Below are 19,928 nucleotides of genomic sequence, written 5' to 3'. Positions count from 1 at the left end.
ACAAAGACACATTTCAGCTGTCCCACACACACACTTTCCCTCCCTCCCTCTTACCGTCTTAATCTTCTTCTTTTTTTTTTTTCCCCAAATGTCCTTGCAGATTTTGGACCAACATCCTCTGGAGTTTGAGTTTAATCAGTATTATCTAAAGTTTCTGGCTTATCACCACAACTCCAACCGCTTCAAGAACTTCCTGTTGGACTCAGACTACGAGCGCTTGGAGCATGGTCAGTGTCAATAAAGTTTAAACCATAGAGGACTGTTTTTTTTTTTTAAAACCTTCTTTAAAGTGAGAAAAAAACATTAATTATGCTGAAATGTCACCCAGAGAACTATTTTTCTCAGTTGAAAACGTCTTGGAGGGACGTTTATTAGGCCACAGGTGTCAACGGCTTTGCAAACGTGTGAATAGTTTTGCAAGGCCGTGACAGTTTGGTTCACACCTGTTATCAATCTGGGTTCTCACAAGGGCAGCAAAAAGCAGCTTTTATCCGAACAAACAGCTGAACTGCATCTCTGCTGCCTGCATATGCACGCTTAACCAGCAGTCACTCAGCACCTGCCTGGAGGGAAAATGCTCTTTTTACCTGAAATATTTAAAGTTTGCCCCCAAAAGCTTGAATCGTTTGTTTAGCCACGAATGGAGCGCTGTTAAATTATGTCGGGGCGAGCTGCGTTTGTCAGGTAAAAACCAGCGTTGCACAGTCCAAAGTACTGAGCTCTAACACGCTGGTTTTAGGTAACGTAGCTGGGGTGGTTGACGCAAAATAAAACCTTTAAATATCTCCACAACCAGACCAGCACAAAAAAAAATGATCCTGCACAAGACAGCAGAAAGGTAACAGAACTTACTGACTCCACTTTTGATCGATGTGGTTAATATTAGAAATTATTATTAGAAATACTTAATTAATTATTATGGAAAGTTGTGAAGCAAACTGCACTACACCTCCAGTCCAGCAGGTGGTGGTAATAAGAGACCAAAGGCAAAACAACCCAAGTCCGTATCCTGCCATTGTTTCATAAAACAGGACGGTGAACCCACAGCGGGTGCGTGTCCTCTTTATTCGGTCCATTTTCAATTACAAAACGTGCACTAAATATAAATCTTGTGTAACGTAAAGAACAACAACACAGGTGTTAAATATGGCGGGTGAGTGGAACCCTGCAAGAAGGGGGCCACCAGTCATCGTCGCTCCTCACATAATCCCGCCCCTCCACAACTCCGGGTTATTATTGTTTTATTTTTTTTAAGAATTGGATCACTAAGAATTTATTTCTTAATGCCAAGGAGAGGCCAACCACTGAGCTATATTATACACTGGAGTGCTAATAGCCCGTCTGCTTGAACGAGTCGCTGTGAAGCCACCAGCCGCCATATTGGTACTCCCTATTTCCCCCCCAGTAACTAGGGAATATGTGCGCTACAGCATCGAATAACGAGGATTTTCTCATGTTCAGGGGGGGGGGCTTAAAACTTTTAAAATGTTAAATGCCATATACTTTTATGTTATGTTCTAAAACTATCAAGTACTGAGAAAGTCATGTGCTGAAATATTTTGCATTTTATTCATTTAAACATATATATATATATATATATATATATATATATATATATATATATATATATATATATATATATATATATATATATATATATAACATTTATAAATATATAAATAACAATATACAAAAACATATGTTTACATATGTGTATACATATATATACATATATATAAATTTAATATGAATAACATGTAAAATATTTCAGCACCTAATTTCCTAGTAGCTGATAGTGTGTAGTATTACCTGTGAAACGTTTTCACACAGCCAGAAAACTGGTTGTTATTGCAACCAAATCCTATGGGATTCTGTGAGAGTAGGGAGTAGCAAGATGGCGGCCAGTGACTTCAGTTTTTCGGCAAAATCAGCACTCCAGTGTATTATATAGCTCAGTGAGCCCAACAGATTTACTTTCACATGTGGAGCATTACTGCTTTTGCTATAGTGCTATAGTGGGGGTTATTATGAAAGTCCCAGTCCTGGAACCAGGACCTTTTATCTTGGAAAATATGGACCCGGGAAATTTAAGTTATTCATGTATAATTTTGTCAAAACACCTAATCCCAGGTAATGGCTGAAAGTCACTGTAATAGAAAATGGGTGTATTTGTATAAACCAGTATAATCATTGTTTTTCTCCAACATTTACAACAACCTGTTTGTTTTGCATCAGCTGATAACCTCTCCAGCACTAACAGATCTGTGAGTTTAACTCCTCCGCTGGCTGTTTGGTTTTAAACAGGGTTGCTGTTTGACGACAGAGGGGATAAGCAGGCCCGGAGAGGCATCTGTATCTGGGATTGCATCAACAGGATGCACCGGAGGAGTCCCATCTTCTTCAACTATCTGTACAGCCCCTCAGAGAGCGAAGTGAGTCTTTTAGCTTCATTTAAACACTTCCTCTCTGTGTTCTGGGTTTTTGTCTCCAATGCTTTTTCACACAGATGTTTTCAATCCAATTTAAAAATGACTTTGTTAATCCCAAAGGTAAATACATTTTTGTCTTCTTTGGGTTTCTGTATTTGATGAACCTTTGGTTACTTTTTCTGGTCCCTAACCAAACAGACAGCTGCTGTGTCACACTTGGTCGTGAATTATTGATGCCAATCATCAAAAAGTCTGTTTAATCGGCATTTTAATCAGATACTGTGGATCAGCCCACGTGATATTTGTGTGTTTCACTTTTGACGTAATTTTTTTTCTCTTGGTCATTTATCCACTGCTTCACTCTCTATAAATATCAGTGTGTGAGGCCGTTCAGGACTTACATGCTTCTGCGTTACATTGACGCACAGTCTGCTGAGTGTATACAGCTTCCGTCTATATATCCTTTTTACTTCTTATTTTACTGTATTCTTATTTTTTGTCTGCACCATCAATACCAAGTCAAATTCCTTGTAAGTGCAAACCTACTTGCCGATTAAACTTGATTCTGATTCTAATTCTGAAAAAAATGGCTTCTGGAGAAATATTTACCTTTGTAAGACAGAAATTTGCTTAAAATTGGGAAGAGACATGATTGTTTCTCATAACTTGGGGGAGTGACGGCAGCAGTGCTTGTGATAAAATTGTGATTTATGAGGATAACGATACACTCGTTACCAAAAAAATACTAGTTTGGTTGTGATTATCACTTTAACTATTTTTGTCAATGCATTCATTAGTATCTATGCATTCAAAACTATGATTAAATGCAGTCACTGTGTGCTTTGAGGTGTACAGCTGTGCTACTTAATGTAACTCATGTAGAGAATCTCTCAATGTTCTTAAATGATGTCCATTTTCTCCAGTTTTGCTTACTATTATCCATCTTGATTCCCAGGTGAAGGGATTTGAGATTTTTCTGTGTAAAATGGATGAAGTTGAATTCTGCTGTCCTGGTACAACATTCAAGGAGATATTTTTTGGACTCAACGGAACATTAAAATTATGACTTTAGCACCACAGACTACATATAATCCCCTCCCTGTTGATGAGCACAGATAGTCTGCTTCAGGTTCAGCTAGATCTTTAAAGAGTTAACCGCATGGTTCTCGTTGTGCAGCTGGTCCTGAAGCCTTTCGTCAGCATCCCCAGCCTGATCAAATGGGACTTCTTCACAGAGGAAACTCTGTCGACGGGGGCGTGCTACGACTGGAGGATGATGGCGCTGCGGTCAGAGAGCACGGAGGAGGCGGACGCCAGCAGCAAAAGGAGGATCGTCTGGCCGTGTTACAGCTGCGTCAGCAGTGCCCAGCCGGACGCCATCACCAAACTCCTCTCTGTAAGCGTCTGGGGCCAAAGGTCCGACGTGAAACGCTTTCAGGTTGCCGCTCTGATGCTTCAGTAATTGTGCATGGTGCCGTTGGTGCTGCAGGACATCGAGAGGCTGGAGGGAGAGCTGAACCAGGGCCCAGAGAAGTGGCAGACGACTCTGGAGAGAGTGCGACTTAGCATACAGGAAGACCTCAAACTAGAAGGAAATGTGCGTCTTTGACAAAAAAAATGTGCTAGACTGCAAAAACGTCGTTCAGTTTTGTAACAGCTGTGTGTATATGCGTGTTTCTCTGCAGCTCCGTAAGCAGTCGCTGTCCCTGTCAGGCCTCATTCCCACGTCCAGTCTGCAGGCCTTCCAGCGCCGCTCCATGCTGCACCTGCCGGACAGCGCCCTGGGCGACGACCACGGCGCCGCCACGGCCAACGGCATCAACCGCCGCGCCGCAACCCTCTACAACCAGTTCACCCCCAAGAGCGAGGAGAACAGGTGGGTCGTGAACTTCCTGAGCTCCGAGACTAACGGGAAAGGAACACATCTGATTCACTGGCCAGTCCAGATTAGGAAGATGATTCAGGCCCGCGGTATGCTCGGTGTCATCTTTGTGAGAATCGGCTGCGCTCTGCGCTTAAAGTCTGGGTGTGTGATTTTTACAATTATAGAGAGGTCAAAGTACGGTCCCTTGGCTCAGATATTGGGATATTTTCCTCTGGGCTGAACGAACAGTCATTAAAATCTACTTTACATCAGCTTTTTCTCTGATGATTTTTGCATCTGCTTCCCATTTTTCAAATTCCAAACGGTGTTCTGACAGATAATTTAAGTGATTCAGAAACCTAACATCATCATCACCACCACCGAAATGTTCTTGGTTTCCTCAAAATTACTCAAATATTTCCCCCCTTTGGCAGATGAAACAAATCGTTTAATAGACCCACACCATGCTGGGATCTGCAGGCTGACGGACCCACAGACATCATATACGTAGACGCGCCATAGGGCGCAGGTTCGCACGTCAACGTCACCGCCATATTGTATGTGGCAGAAAAAAGTTGAGTTCTGTTATTGTGAACGTGGATCAGAGAATATTCCTCATTCCTGCGTTGCATGGAAATGTATTCTGGCTGATTTCACTACTTGTATCTGCCTTCTATATACTAAGGCTACAGCATGTTGCAAAACTGGACACACTAAAGCTGCAAAGTGGTAACACAGGCTATATATATATATATATATATATATATATATATATATATATATATATATATATATATATATATATATATTTGTGTGTGTGTATGTGTTATGAATATAAGGATCAATTTGTTAAATCTAAACATTGTGGTCTTCATTATTTCATAAAACCGTGTCACATGTGAACCTTTAGGAACAGACTTTTTGGGTGAGTATTAAAGAGGTAAAATTAATAATATGAGAAAAAAGTCCTACGTCAATAAAGTAAAAATAAACAAACAAACACAAAAGTGATAATGTTATGAGAAAAACGTCATATTATGAGAATTAAGAGGGAACATTTCCAGAAGTCACAGTTTGCAGAATTATTTCACTCCTGGAGTAATAGGGCCAGGTTAGATTATTTTAAAGATTTTTATTCTTTAGGAGAATAAATTCAGGAGAATGAAGCTAAAGGGATACGAAAATAAACTTGTAATATTACAAAAAATACTACGAATACAAAGTATATTCAGAGATTAAAGTCCCTCTGATACTGTTTAAGTGACTGAGTAACTGCAGATTTGCCACATTTAAGATGGCGGACGCTCTGACGCATCGCAGCATAGGCAGAACGCGTCCAATGACGCGTCTACTCTTATATTATGTCTATGGACGGACCTGTTCTCGTTCTTCTCCAGGTCTTACGAGGGGATCCTCTACAAACGCGGGGCTCTGCTGAAAGCCTGGAAACCTCGCTGGTTTGTGCTGGACGTCACCAAACACCAGGTAAATGAGCTTTCCCGCGCCCCGCGTCCGATCCGGACGTCGAGCGGCCGGTTAAAACCCGATGTCCCCACAGCTCAGATACTACGAAACCGGCGAGGACACGAACTGCAAGGGCCACGTCGACCTGGCAGACGTGGAGTCCGTGATGGCGGCCGCGCCCACCATAGGAGCCCCCAAACACATCAGCGAAAAGGCTTTCTTTGACGTGAGTACACGCTGTTTTTACACGCTGCTGCAAGAAGACGGCAAACGCGTTTAGCAGTGTTGTAGTACTCAAGTCCGAGACTCGAACTCGAGTCCGAGTCATTAGCTAAATTTAGAGACTCGTGACTTGACTTGGACTTGAGCACTGATGACTCGAACTTGGACTCAGACTCCTACATTCAGATCATTCTGACTCGGAAATTGAGAAAAAGACTCGACTTTTTTATATATCATTAGGCTATAATTTTAATATGTCATTAGAATATTATTGGGTGTATGATTTTAATATTTAAATTATTAGTGCAATGTGGTGGAGTGTGGATTTTTTTTAGTTTAAAAACATGTAGGCTATGCTTACTTTAGTGCGGAACTTGGACTCGACTTGATCAATAGTGACTCGACTCGGATGAGTAGTGGACTCGACTCGGATTTTTTTTTTTTTATGACTCGGACTTGAACACTGGAGACTCGAACCTGGACGACTCGGACTCGAGGCATAGTGACTTGACTACAACACTGGCGTTTAGCATAAGTGATGAACGTGATCTGAAGCGAAGCAGATCCGAATCTATTTCGCCCGGTTGTGAAAGACGGTGAAATCTCTTGTGCTCAGTGGGGACATCAGACACGTGGGCCAATATTTCACATTTGTCGCTCATGCTGAGTGAAAAGGGTCTTTTTTTTTTTTTTCTTCTACTCTCACTACTGCAATGTTTTAAAGGAAAACATGTGATCAGAAAACAGAACAGACAGACTTAGTACTTCACAGAACTTCACGCATTAATATGGTTTTATTTATGATGGTGTCCTTACATCAGGCGTGTCAAACTCATTTCTATATGGGGCCACTTTGGCGTCATGAAGTCACTAAAAGGGCCGGTTGCACGTGTATAGACGATACTTTTCATTTCATAATTTCATTCCAGTTCACATAGAAGTATAAAAAATCGCACAGTAACATAAAAGTAGCAACCTTAGGCTCAGTTTATACATTTTATCTGTAAAAAAAAGTTTATATTGGGGCGAGTTACACTTACAGGAGGCACAGTTTTAGCCACTTTATACACTTTAAAAGAATATATCTCTCTACTTTATGACATGAAGTGCCTTTTTTTTTGGCTCTTGAGGGCCGGATAATTTACCTTGACGGGCCGGATTCGGCCCGCGGGCCTTGAGTTTGACACCTGTGCCTTACATCATCTGCTCTCATTTATCTTTTAAACTACCGCTTCCTGCTGGTTTTTCACTGAACTATTTACCCAAAAACAAACATTTCAGTTTTACATTTACTAAATTCAAATTGAAAATGTTATCTCGTTTTAAACGATGTAACTTTTTTTTTTTTTTTCCTTTTTATCTGACGGCCCTTTAGCTGAAAACCAACAAGAGAGTCTACAACTTCTGTGCTTCCGACGCCACCTGCGCTCAGGTGTGGATGGATAAGATCCAGAGCTGCATCTCAGACGCCTGAACGCCCCACGTTCAATCACACATCACCCTCATCAGAGGCGGCGTCGCGTGGCTGAGAGCTGAAAACGCGGCGGCGGCTCGCTTTTCAGGCGTCTTTAATTTAACGGGATCAAAGCGAATAAAGTGCCTGACGGTGGAGGAGGAGGAATCTCGCCTCCCTCAGCTAGCCGCTCCCTCTGATCGGGACGCAAAGCAAACATAAGCTGAAGTTTTTAGAGACTGTGCTATCTAGGAAATGTTAAAAACAAATAAAAACATTTACTATATCAAAGCTATATCACTGGCCATTAAAACTGTGGAGTTCATTTTAAATTTAAAAGGATATAGAAAGTAGCTTGTAAAAGATTTTCTATCAGATATTTTACTACAAGGAAAAAGGTTATTTGCTGCTTAAAGAAAACATATAAACCGCCAAAAACTCAGATTTTAATGCACAACTTTAAACAAAAAAAAAAGCAATTTGTTTGCACTTAGCGCTAAAGTATGCACTCTTTATTGAATATTGACTTTCTAACAGATGCAAACAGCCAGGCTTCAGGCATTATTTACAGTGTACATGTTATCGTGACGAGTTAAATGAAAAGAATTTGCACAGAGATTTCAAAAGGTGTTTTTTTTTTTTATTTAAGTACATGATGTTTTTTGCTATTCTGTCGAATGTGCTTTTAACTTCTCTCTTAACTTTGACGTCTCATGCAATGTAAATTATTATTTTTTATTAAACGTGTTACCGTGCAAGTGTCGTGTTCTGTTTTTTTCTGTAAATACCTTTGTTATATTTTGTTTTATATCCTGTCTGCTCTGAACATGATTTTCTTTTCTAACCTTAATTCTGACCCCTTTGGTTAATCTGTCTTTGCTGATGAAACCCCACGAGTTTTCCCCTTTTTGTGATGAAATGTGGTTGTGAATGAAAGGATCTTTTGTGGTGTTGCTGACGTTTCTCCGGGCAGGCTCTGTCCCTCCTAAGGGCTTTTAATCAATATTTTGTGCAGTTTTTTTTTCTGATTATCTGCCCACTCTTTACAAGAAAAAAAAAAGCACAAGAAGCAATTCAAAAGATGTCAGAGGCTTTTTCTTTTGTTACTTCTTCTTTGTACAATGTTTTGTGATGACACTAAACTTTTGCAAATAAATCAAACATACTTGAAAGCGTCTTCTCTGATATTTGGGGGACTTCTTCCCTACGGTGGTTTGATTTTCATGCAGTTGGACTAAATGTTCCTGTCAGTATGTCGTGATCGTATGACATTAAAGGGAACATATCATGCCTTGTTTTCACATTGAAATCATTCAGTTGTGGTCTATATAAAGTGGAACTGCAATGCTTTGGTCTGAATTCCTCGTCACTGTTGCCCCGCAGCCACTCTTGTTCCCAGGTGCGTCTTAGAGCAACTCGTTTTGGTGCTGTCTCTTTAAATCTAAAGGAGGCACTTGACACCACGCCCTCCTCCAGGTTGCAGAGCGTTCCATGCCACCCCATTCAGCCATTTTTGGACTATGCTGGGGGACCGTGTAATAAACGACTGATATCCACTTGTAGCATACCCGAGCTTGGACTGTAAAGAGCTCCGAGAAATAAAAATAACGTATTGGTAAAACTTAAGTAATAGTAATATCATCTTTATATCAAATTTTGTTATACATACATTACAACAAAATTTGTTTTCTGCTCTTAACCCATCACCCTAGGGGAGCAGTGGGCTGCCATGTGCAGCGCCCGGGGAGCAATCTGGGTTTAAGGGTCTTGCTCAGGGACCCAGAGTGCCGGCACTGGGGATCGAACCAGGTACTTGCATCCTTCTCTGAGTGCAAGCCCGCTGCTCTAACCACTTGGCCACCACTCCACTCCCCATACCCCGAGATGCAGCTCAGTAGGCAATTTGGGGATAAGTGCCTTGCCCAGGGGCACATCGTGGCAAGGGGAAGCTGGAATCGAACCCACAACCTTGTGATTGCCAGACGACTACTCAACCCATCAAGCCACAGTCGCCGCTAAAATGCGGCGACTGGCGATTTTCACCCAGCGTCCGTTTCCGTTAAGCAGCGCTGTTTATGTTTTGATCCAGGTATTAGCTTAATTTGAGAAATGTTAAATTATATTTTAGGTCAACATACGGAACTTGGTGCTTACCGGTGTTAAGTGTGGGCTGCCTTCCTCAGAAACTCGCCTATGTGACTGTGGATCCGATGCTGAAAAGGGTCATGTGATCTAGAACGTCAGCAACGCTCTAGGTCACATGACCTATCCTAGGTTACGGCGGTCTGGGCAACAAAACGTATGACACCCAATCAGACATATTCTTGGTTCTCTGATGTGGGATTGAATCAAGAGGAGTGAATGTGACCTCGTCCTTACAAGTAACTCGATCATTTCTAAATCAAAACTGCAGTCAGATTACAAAATGCGCAGGGAGACAGTTTTGCTACAGTGCAGTGTTGCCAGTGGCATACGAGAAATTACTGGTCTAGCGCCTCTAGTGGCTAAAAGCTACATGGTGCTGCTTTAAGCTGGAAGTCATGACCTTACAGCTCTGCAGCAACTACTGTGATACAATAGTTCAAAAACGTAGCAGAAAACTGACAAAACTGAACAATTTGAGAAATATTAATCAAAAAGGATATTAAGATGTTGACGCAGATCCTGGACAGACTCAATTCAAATTTTCTGCACTCCCAGACTCTATTTACACAACAAATGTACTTAAGGGCTAAAAACATGGATTTTGCATATGTCCCCTTTAAGTTTAGGATTTGTGGTTAAACAGGAATAGAGATTATTTTAGATCTTACTCAAGCAACTAAGTTCAGGACTTTATAATATTTGTAAGCAATGAGACTATTGAAAAGATTTGTTGATCGATGTTATCGTCGCAATATTAGAGAATATCCAAAAGTCCTCTATCGTGCAGTCTCAGCCCTCTTCCACTCTACTTTGTCACACCGAAATTATTATTTTTTTTTAGCATTTTCTGGTCTTTTTTGGATGTTTTAGCACAAACATTTACTGTAAGGACATTTTTTTTAGCTTGTTGAAAAGAAAAAATAGCTCCTAGGAAAGAGTATTGCATTTTCCTCATCAATAAACTGGTTCCAGAGGGCAGAAGCGGTGGCATCAAAAGCTGTGTGGTAGTGACAGCAGGAAACAGTCCGATTGTCTCTCAAAGCAGATAAGGAAGGTCACCGAACAGATGAAGGTCTCAGAGATGCATCGGCTTTAAAAGAGTTTCTTAGTATTCGCATTGTGAGTTTGCCAAACACTCTGCATGTGGCGCATACAGATGCCACGCGTACTGGAACCGCTGGCTATCACTGCTGATTGCACGCCATGAAAGGTTCCAGTCACCCGAGGCAGACCACACACAGAGAGGGTTTGTCATATTATACAAGAATCTGCACAGAGCCCTGCCATATCTGCAGCTTCTATCTGGACACACCATGACACGCTTCATTTCTTCACTCACGGCATCAGCCAACCTTCTGGCTCACCGTCCCATGCGGAGGCATCAATACCACAGCTAGTGAATGTTCTTGCACCAAATAAGAATAAAAATGTTGTTTTCACGAATGTAATAAAGGTTTTAGGAATCTCAATTGAGAGTCCATGTTTAATCAGCCTAAGTTTTTTTTTTTTTTTTTTTGATATTTAACTGTGGATAATTAATTGAAGTATGGCTCCTTTTATTTAAAAAAAAAAACTGAAATAGCCCTTTAATGAAGCACCAAGTCAAAAGCCATGAATCAAATGCCTTCTCCAGCATTCTGAGCTAGCCAAATAGCACCGCCATGTTTTTTTTTTGTGTGTGCTTACAGTGTGCACAGTACCCAGCGCTCCCACTCCAAACTGACTTAACATGCAGACAAGCAATAGAAATAGTCTTTCCTAAAGCGAATGAAGGTTTTCTGGTTTTTGTTGAGTGCCTCTGTCATCCTCTGATGGTAGCTCGCCCTGGGTGGTAAGCCTTATCACCTTTTCTGAAATCCCCTCTGATCACTTCTGTTCTTCCTGACAGCTAAGTACATGTCTCACTGTAACTTTTATCAAAAGTTACCTGACGATAATGTGATAGGTGGTTGTGGTGAACCAGGAACTACCCGTTTTACTGTGTTGAACAAGGCAGGTTTCCTAATACAGCACCATTCATACACAAGGTGAGTGAAAAAAATAAGAGAACAGAGTCACATTAAAAATACAAAATGCATCAAAAAGGATGAGAGTAAGAATTGAAGTACCACATAAAATGCATTGAGATCCAAATTTAAGCAAATAAACAGGTGAAACATTGGAGGCATGAAATGATAAAGCAATGTTTGACCTTAATGGGAAGCGGGAGAAAACAATATGTTTAATCCTGATTTAAAGGAGTCAACTGTTTTAGCAAACCTCAGGTTTTCAGAGAGTCTGTTCCAAAGCTGAAGAGCATAGAAACTAAATAGTGCTTCGCCTTTAGTTCTGGTCCTGGGGACACTGAGTGAGCAGGTCTCTGATGATCTCTTAGAATTGAAACTTATAGATCATCAGCAAGACTTTAATCTATCCTTTCACAAACACTGGTCCACTGCATTGATTTACCAAGGGTCCAAAATGTTTAATTATCCTGTTGTGGTTTAGGACTCTGGCAGATGCGTTTTGAATAAGCTGTGGCTGCCTGACTGATATTTTGTTTTACTTCTTGTAGACACTTTCACAATAATCTAACCTACTGAAAATAAACGCATGCACCAGTTTTTCTGTCCTGCTCAGAGTTAAAACTCTTTTCTGTCAGTGTTTAAGGTGCTATTAGACTGATTACAGAATAAAGTTGTACGTTGTAATTAAATTTGAAGTTTGGGTACATGATGACTGCTAGGTTATTTTATTTATTTATTTTTTTTGTGCATGATGTCTTGTTGAGTATTGGTTTCTAACTATATCTTTGGGACCAAAACCAATGGCTTTTCCACATTCAGACTAAGGTAATTCTGACCCATCCATGTGTTTTGGACACAAACTGATTTGACTGTATTAGAGTAAGGTGTAGTAATAACACAGAGGTGTAAAGTAGTACTGTATGTCATCTGCATAGATTTTGCAAGGGTCGTTGTAGTACTTCACAATCCCAGCTAGGGGAACATGTAAATGTTAAATGTACAGGGGTTGGACAATGAAACTGAAACACCTCGTTTTAGACCACAATAATTTATTAGTATGGTGTAGGGCCTCCTTTTGCGGCCAATACAGCATCAATTCGTCTTGGGAATGACATATACAAGTCCTGCACAGTAGTCAGAGGGATTTTAAGCCATTCTTCTTGCAGGATAGTGGCCAGGTCACGACGTGATGCTGGTGGAGGAAAATGTTTCCTGACTCGCTCCTCCAAAACACCCCAAAGTGGCTGAATAATATTTAGATCTGGTGACTGTGCAGGCCATGGGAGATGTTCAACTTCACTTTCATGTTCATCAAACCAATCTTTCACCAGTCTTGCTGTGTGTATTGGTGCATTGTCATCCTGATACATGGCACCTCCTTCAGGATACAATGTTTGAACCATTGGGTGCACATGGTCCTCCAGAATGGTTCGGAAGTCCTTGGCAGTGACGCGCCCATCTAGCACAAGTATGGGGCCAAGGGAATGCCATGATATGGCAGCCCAAACCATCACTGATCCACCCCCATGCTTCACTCTGGGCATGCAACAGTCTGGGTGGTACGCTTCTTTGGGGCTTCTCCACACCGTAACTCTCCCGGATGTGGGGAAAACAGTACAGGTGGACTCATCAGAGAACAATACATGTTTCAAATTGTCCACAGCCCAAGATTTGTGCTCCTTGCACCATTGAAACCGACGTTTGGCATTGGCACGAGTGACCAAAGGTTTGGCTATAGCAGCCCGGCCGTGGATATTGACCCTGTGGAGCTCCCGACGGACAGTTTTGGTGGAAACAGGAGAGTTGAGGTGCACATTTAATTCTGCCGTGATTTGGGGAGCCGTGGTTTTATGTTTTTTTGGATACAATCCGGGTTAGCACCCGAACATCCCTTTCAGACAGCTTCCTCTTGCGTCCACAGTTAATCCTGTTGGATGTGGTTCGTCCTTCTTGGTGGTATGCTGACATTACCCTGGATACCGTGGCTCTTGATACATCACAAAGACTTGCTGTCTTGGTCACAGATGCGCCAGCAAGACGTGCACCAACAATTTGTCCTCTTTTGAACTCTGGTATGTCACCCATAATGTTGTGTGCACTGCAATATTTTGAGCAAAACTGTGCTCTTACCCTGCTAATTGGACCTTCACACTCTGCTCTTATTGGTTCAATGTGCAATTAATGAAGATTGGCCACCAGGCTGGTCCAGTTTAGCCATGAAACCTCCCACACTAAAATAAGAGGTGTTTCAGTTTCATTGTCCAACCCCTGTAAGTGGCACGAGGATGAAGCCTTGAGGAACCCCTCGTGGGATCTCTGCATAGATTTATATTATCCAAATGACACAAAGTCATCTTGATCTATGCCTACAGTCCTCACATGAACGCTGGATTGAAAACGCAGCCTCTCAGAGCTGCTAGTGTGGCTGAAGCAGATGATACAAGATGAAAACTATTTCTAGTTGCCATGTTTTTCTGACCTTCATAGAAACACTTCAGATTTAATAAAGATATTTCTCTCAATGAAAGGTAACCAGACACCAAGTCTTTCCGTGATGATGACAGGTGACACCCGTGCCAGAGGGGGGGATGTGGTTAAGCAGCCTGACCTCATGGTCATGCCTGGTTGTCAGAGCAGAGCGTCGTCAGGAGGAAGCTGAGGTCAGAGGAAGATTTTTTTTTGGAGGGATGTGGTGGGTGTTTTGTCCCACAGCACAATCGCACAGCTGCCCTGCAGCGGCAGCAGGTGCAAAGCTTCATCAGCCTAACATCTGGGCAGACCTTTTTGGCAGTTTCCTCCATTTTTTGGATGCTTGCTTTAGCCACGGAGATCAGGCCCACAAACGGAGGGATGCAGCGGATGTTATCCTGCAGGATTGCGTGGAATGGCATGACTGGAATCACTTTCCCCCCCCCGGGTTGAAACTTTGGTGGTTTTCCCAACAGCCATTTCGGCCAATTATCGATCCTTCGTACCCGCGTTAGTCCAACCGGATCAAACCGCAGTGATCCAGATTGGTTGTATGAAAGTAGGACAAGATGAAAGAAATTCATTGTTACATAAGCCATGACGTGAGCTCGGAAACATTACTGCTCCTGCAACTGATTCCTTCTCTGATGGCAAATTACTGGTGAAAGCTCCCATCATCCCACAGGTCAGCGGGTGTTTTTACATGCATTTTTGTGTAATGGTAATCTTGTATAACTTGGCCGCATTTTATCTTATTTTTATTTTTTTTTTCCTCTCAAGGTTTTCGGCGATGTGTCTCGCTTGACTGGAAGCGTGCCTCTTTCAAATGAAAGAAGACAAATCAAGAGCAGCCCATAAATTCAGGCCTGCACGTATCTGCTTGTGTTGGATCCAGGACTCTTTCAGCGCAGTCACAGCTGCGCAATCGGATGAAACAAGTTGAAAAATAAGCTGACTGGCCTCTCCGCGGACCCCCTAAAAATACCCCAGTGACACATATTATTGATTTACTTCATTGGTCCTCCAGGTCCTATTATCCTTGTGACCCTGTGGCTGCAGTGAATGCAGGACATGTTCTCATTTCCTTTGCGCCTCGGCGATGATTCAAAGCCGCTGGGGGGCACCTGCTCCAAAATCCAGCCCTAAAAAGCTAATCATACCTTCATTTAGAGCAGGGGTGTCAAACTCAGTTTGGTTGAGGGGCCGCATACAGCTTAATCTGATCTCAAGAGGGCCACACGAGTAAACTCATTGCAAGATTAAATAGAACTAATAAATGTGGACCTGTTGATTTTTATATTAAGTTAATTTCACTTTTACACAATATATTATGAATAACCTCAGCGTTTTTAAGAAAAGTATGTGCAATTTCAACAATACTTTTACTCAGTTAAACATTTATTTGTGCATTATGCATAAGAACTGATCACAGTGATTATACAATGTTGAAAAACATTTATTCACATTTTTTTGGAACTTAAAAACACTGTCCTGCATGACAAAATACATCAAACAGATAAAAATTAAGAAATGATTTCAATTTTTCCACACCTGAAGCCTAATCTGCTAATTAAAACACAGCGCCCCTCGTGGACAATATAGGAACTGCATATTTTCAATTAAATGAAGTACATGTTTTTTTCAATAATTGTTTTATCATTCTCTTCCTTTTATCTTGTCCACTTGTGAAAGTCAGATCTGATGAGCTCTTTGTGGCATCTTATTGCCACATTGCCAGACAGGACACTGGGAATTTTTTTTTTTTTTTTTTTTTTTTATAATGATAATGCATTTAGCCACAGGGCCGGACTAAATTGTTCGGCCGGATCCGGCCTGCGGGCCGGATGTTTGACACCGCTGATTTAGAGTCAGAATAATGTCCCCTTGCCAGCAGATGGGTGGGGGTCTACTGGATGCATGAATCAACCAATGAGCCGCTCATCCATGAACGGGAGAAGGTCAATTAACCGTAACCACTTGCACACACAAAAATGAAGATTTCCACAGCAGCTTTGACGCTTTTTTTTTTCTTTTCTCTAAAAGTCCAGCGCCGTTGAGGAGCCATCTGCAAGACATTTCTTCACACTCTCCCATAAAATCCCCCCCCCCCTAGTTTGGACCAGGATGTTTTGGACAGAAACCAGATGAATTGGTCATGGGCATTAGGGCTACTTTTTTCGGACACATGATGGGGCAATGGGTGAGACGGTTTAGAGATCCTCTTAAACTTGGAATGCGAGGGCTTGTGCAATTCAGCTACGGAGATCAGAGACTCCCAATTTCTGAGAATAGTTTTTGAAATAAAACAAACAACCAAGACAAGTAAAAAAAAAACAAAAAAAAAATAGGCTGCCATTTCTCAGATTCTGAGATATAAATACCTCCTCAGGAAGATATGTGAACAGTAAATCTGTTTATCACACACACACACACACACAGAGGAGGGAAGTTCCTGAAAAACACTGCAATAAAAACAATCTCAACACAAACAGGCCTTTTTTTGTTGTTGTTGTTGTTGTTGCGCTGTAAATCAAGCAAACAAGGAGGTCCATGAAATCTATCTATCTATCCATCGTGGTGAACGGAAGCGGCGTCAGTGTCTCTGTATCTGATGTTATCTGCGCCCCGCCGGTCTACAGATGCGTGGTTGGTGTCAGGCCTGGTGGTGTGAACGCAGCCTCTTATCTCGTCTCCTGCTCTCTGGCAGCTCTGAACTCAGCTTGAACTCTTGCGTTTCGTTTCCAGGAGCGGAGGAACAACAGGTAGACGTCGGCCGCGCACCGTGCCGAGTAAAGGAGCTCATTGTGTGCGCGGGCCGACACCAGACAGGACCGGTGACGGGTTCACCCAGGTCCGATGTTCCTGTAACTGAAGCGTGACGACGGCGTGGAGGACAAGACGGAGACGGAGACAGAGACGGAGACAGAGGCCCTTTTGTTGCTTAAAGTGCTTTGTTTTGACACCGGGGATCTCGCTGCTTCACGTTGCGTGCATTAGGGGGGAATTAATCTCGCTTGTGTGATTACTGGAACAATGAAGTCAGATCATACTGCGTCTACCGACCTGTTGATCTCTGAGATCAACTGTAACATCTGGTCTTATCGGGTTCCCTCTCTGGAAACCGACAGTCGTCCCTCCTTAGATCCATCTGGGTGAGTGGAAGTGGTTTTTAGTGGGCCGACACGGCCCGCTCCAGGAGGTGTGTGGCAGCTCCCGTATCAGTTTGCCTTATGAGATTAGAGCATACCCACGTAAATCGACCCCCAGGACTGGATGGAGACGGTGCCAGGACGATGACAGAAGGTTGACACACCTTGTTTCAGACAGATTTAAAACAAATCCAACCTGCATTTTTACCACCCAGATCTCGGAGATGCTTTGGCAGCGGAGGAAAGTATGCAACTACAAGGCATGAAACACTTTCTGGATAATTTGCGTGTACTGAGGCTATTGTTGCATACCCCGAGTATCTTTAGCAGGGATACTCAAATACTTTGAATTTTGCTCTGTCATCTTTGCCAAATGGCTCAACCTCAGCCAGCTAGGAAGGAGGGCATCTGTGAACAACAATGTTAATGTCTTGCCAAAAGATTCCCAACTAGATTTAGGTCCGGACTGAAATCTTAACAGACTGGGCTGTACTAACACAAGCATGTGCTTTTTAGGGTCTTGTTCTGGTGGAAGGTGAACCTCTGGCCCAGTTTCAAGCCCTTTGCTGCTTCTAACAGGTTTTCTCTCAGGACTGCTCTGAATTTAACTCAGTTCATCTTTCCATCATCCCTGACAGCACTGATGAAACGCTTCCCCACAGCCTGATACCGCCACCACCATGCATCTCCATGGGGATGGTACGTTCAATGCAATGTCCAGTGTTAGTTTTCCTCACACAGCATTTTTGCCAGTAAAAATAAATAAATTTAATATCTGATCAGAGCATCTTCCTCTGTGTTGCTTATGCAGTTTGTGGCTTTCGTATTGCCACACTTGCATGAAACCCAGATTGATGGCGTGAACACCAAATGTCCCATCAGCAGGTTGCCCCACCTGAGTCTTGGTAGGTTTGCATTTGTGTCACTCTTTCCATTTGTTTTTTACTGAAGATGGATTTAACGGCACTCTGTCAGATGTTTAGAGCTTGAGATGTTGCTTTATAACCTAAACCTACGTTAAATGTCTCCACAACCTTATCCCTGGCCTCTGTGCTGTTTGTTTCATTTAGTCTCCATGATGCTTTGTTCATTGATGTTCTCTAAAATACCTCCGAGGCATTCACAGAAAAGCTGTTTATACTGAGATCAAATTACACACAGATGGACTATTTAGTAATTAGCCAACTTCTAAATTATAATCAGTTGCATTGGCTATTATTTAGGAGCACCAGAGTTAAAAGGGACCGGTTAAAAAGGCACACTACGTTTCCTTCCGCTTTGCTATTAAGCACAATTTTTTTTTTTTTTTGTTGCTCTGTCACATAAAATCCTAATAAAATACATTAAAATGTGTGGTTATAACCTGACAAATGTTAAAGGGTTCAGAATAAGTTTGCAAAGTCCATTCACAGTGTCAAGCGGACTGAGATCCTCATCATCCATCAGTCTCACTGTTGCTCATCGTGCTCACATGCCCACCATGGGGTACAGAGCCTTCAGCCGCTCAGTCTCATGTTTTAAAGTACACTGTCAGTCTTGTACTCTCTGACTGTATGATTTATATCTTTGATTCGGTGCAGAGATCTTGAGAGTGTCCCGAAAGACGGCGACAAATAAAATGTATTACTTATGCTTGAAAGTGCAATGAAAAATAACCAAAGAAAAAATAAACTGAGAAAACAAACTGTAATTCTGTCTATGCACGGATTTTAAACTTAACTTTTAACTTTCATGTTTACGTTTTTGCACATTCTCACAGGCGCCTAAAAGAGCAGCAGAAGACTTCTTGCCCCTTCATCGGCAATCTCTGAGAATATTTTGTTCTCCTGCTGCCACCTAGTGGACAAAGCATAAATTACAAATGTTTGAAGGGAAAGCTGGAACAAAATGCTTCCTTTTCTAGATACATTTTAAGACTGCTTAAATTATCAAAAAATTATTTATGACAGAAACAAGAACAAAATCCACTTCTGCTGTCATAAAAAAATGAATGTTGTTTATTATAAAATACATATTTCAGTCATACAAATTTTAAGGCCTGACAGTCAGTCACAATGTTTAGATTCTGCCAAATATCAGTGAAGGACTTCCCAGCTTCTGTTATTTATGTTGGAGCCATCTTAGAACAAGAACTCAAACCCTAAAACAGAAGTGATGAAAGTGGAGTAGATATACTGAAGTGTCAATTTAAATAGGAAAAAAATGGGAATGTTAATTGATGATATTAAAAAGTAGTGAAGTTGGCTTGTTTACCTTTTTATAGCACTGGACTAAATGTCTCAAGAGACTAAAAGGAACTCAAGAAACAAGTAATTTAATAGTGACATAACATTATTTTTCAAGCTTCTTCTTCTTCTTACAAAGTCAGTTGTTTAAGATTAGATTTTTCTCACTGGAGAAAGTAATAAAATCCAGTTTATTGAAGCGGTCCAGACCAGAAAAGTCCAATAGGAAATGCGTTGCTCATTATATCTAACTTTTTTGTGCATTCAAAGTGGTGCTGCGCTACTTTCAGAAAGCCTATGATTCCAATCCATCAACCATTAACTGCTTCACTGCAAAAGGGGAACTTAAAGTGAGTTAAATTTTCTTGAATTGAGTGTATTTTTCTTTGATTTGAGTAAGTAAATAAGACCATTTGCCAGTGGAATAAGATTTTTACACTTCAAATAAGAACAATTCATCTCCATCTTCTCATTTCAAGTGCAGGATATCTAAATATCTTAT

The 19,928-nt window shown here is 41.6% G+C and overlaps 1 protein-coding gene across 2 annotated transcripts in view; it reads left to right on the top strand.

Annotated features, from left to right (window-relative positions):
* sbf2 (SET binding factor 2) overlaps nt 1-8,604 on the top strand; it is a 126,923-nt gene extending 118,319 nt beyond the window's left edge. For both annotated transcript variants that reach the window (XM_036130721.1, XM_036130720.1), the window contains 8 exons: nt 101-227; nt 2,305-2,432; nt 3,607-3,825; nt 3,919-4,026; nt 4,115-4,305; nt 5,691-5,778; nt 5,852-5,983; nt 7,355-8,604. In XM_036130721.1, coding sequence (XP_035986614.1) covers nt 101-227; nt 2,305-2,432; nt 3,607-3,825; nt 3,919-4,026; nt 4,115-4,305; nt 5,691-5,778; nt 5,852-5,983; nt 7,355-7,453 — 1,092 coding nt within the window. In that variant the 3' untranslated portion in view covers nt 7,454-8,604. The remainder of the gene's footprint in view (nt 1-100; nt 228-2,304; nt 2,433-3,606; nt 3,826-3,918; nt 4,027-4,114; nt 4,306-5,690; nt 5,779-5,851; nt 5,984-7,354) is intronic.
* Nucleotides 8,605-19,928: the final 11,324 nt, after the last annotated feature.

The sequence above is a fragment of the Fundulus heteroclitus genome, unplaced genomic scaffold (genome assembly GCF_011125445.2).
Source record: "Fundulus heteroclitus isolate FHET01 unplaced genomic scaffold, MU-UCD_Fhet_4.1 scaffold_38, whole genome shotgun sequence".
Classification (NCBI taxonomy): Eukaryota; Metazoa; Chordata; class Actinopteri; order Cyprinodontiformes; family Fundulidae; genus Fundulus; species Fundulus heteroclitus.
The sequence above is the reverse complement of the archived record's forward strand: the minus strand, read 5'-3'. Positions and strand labels throughout refer to the sequence as shown.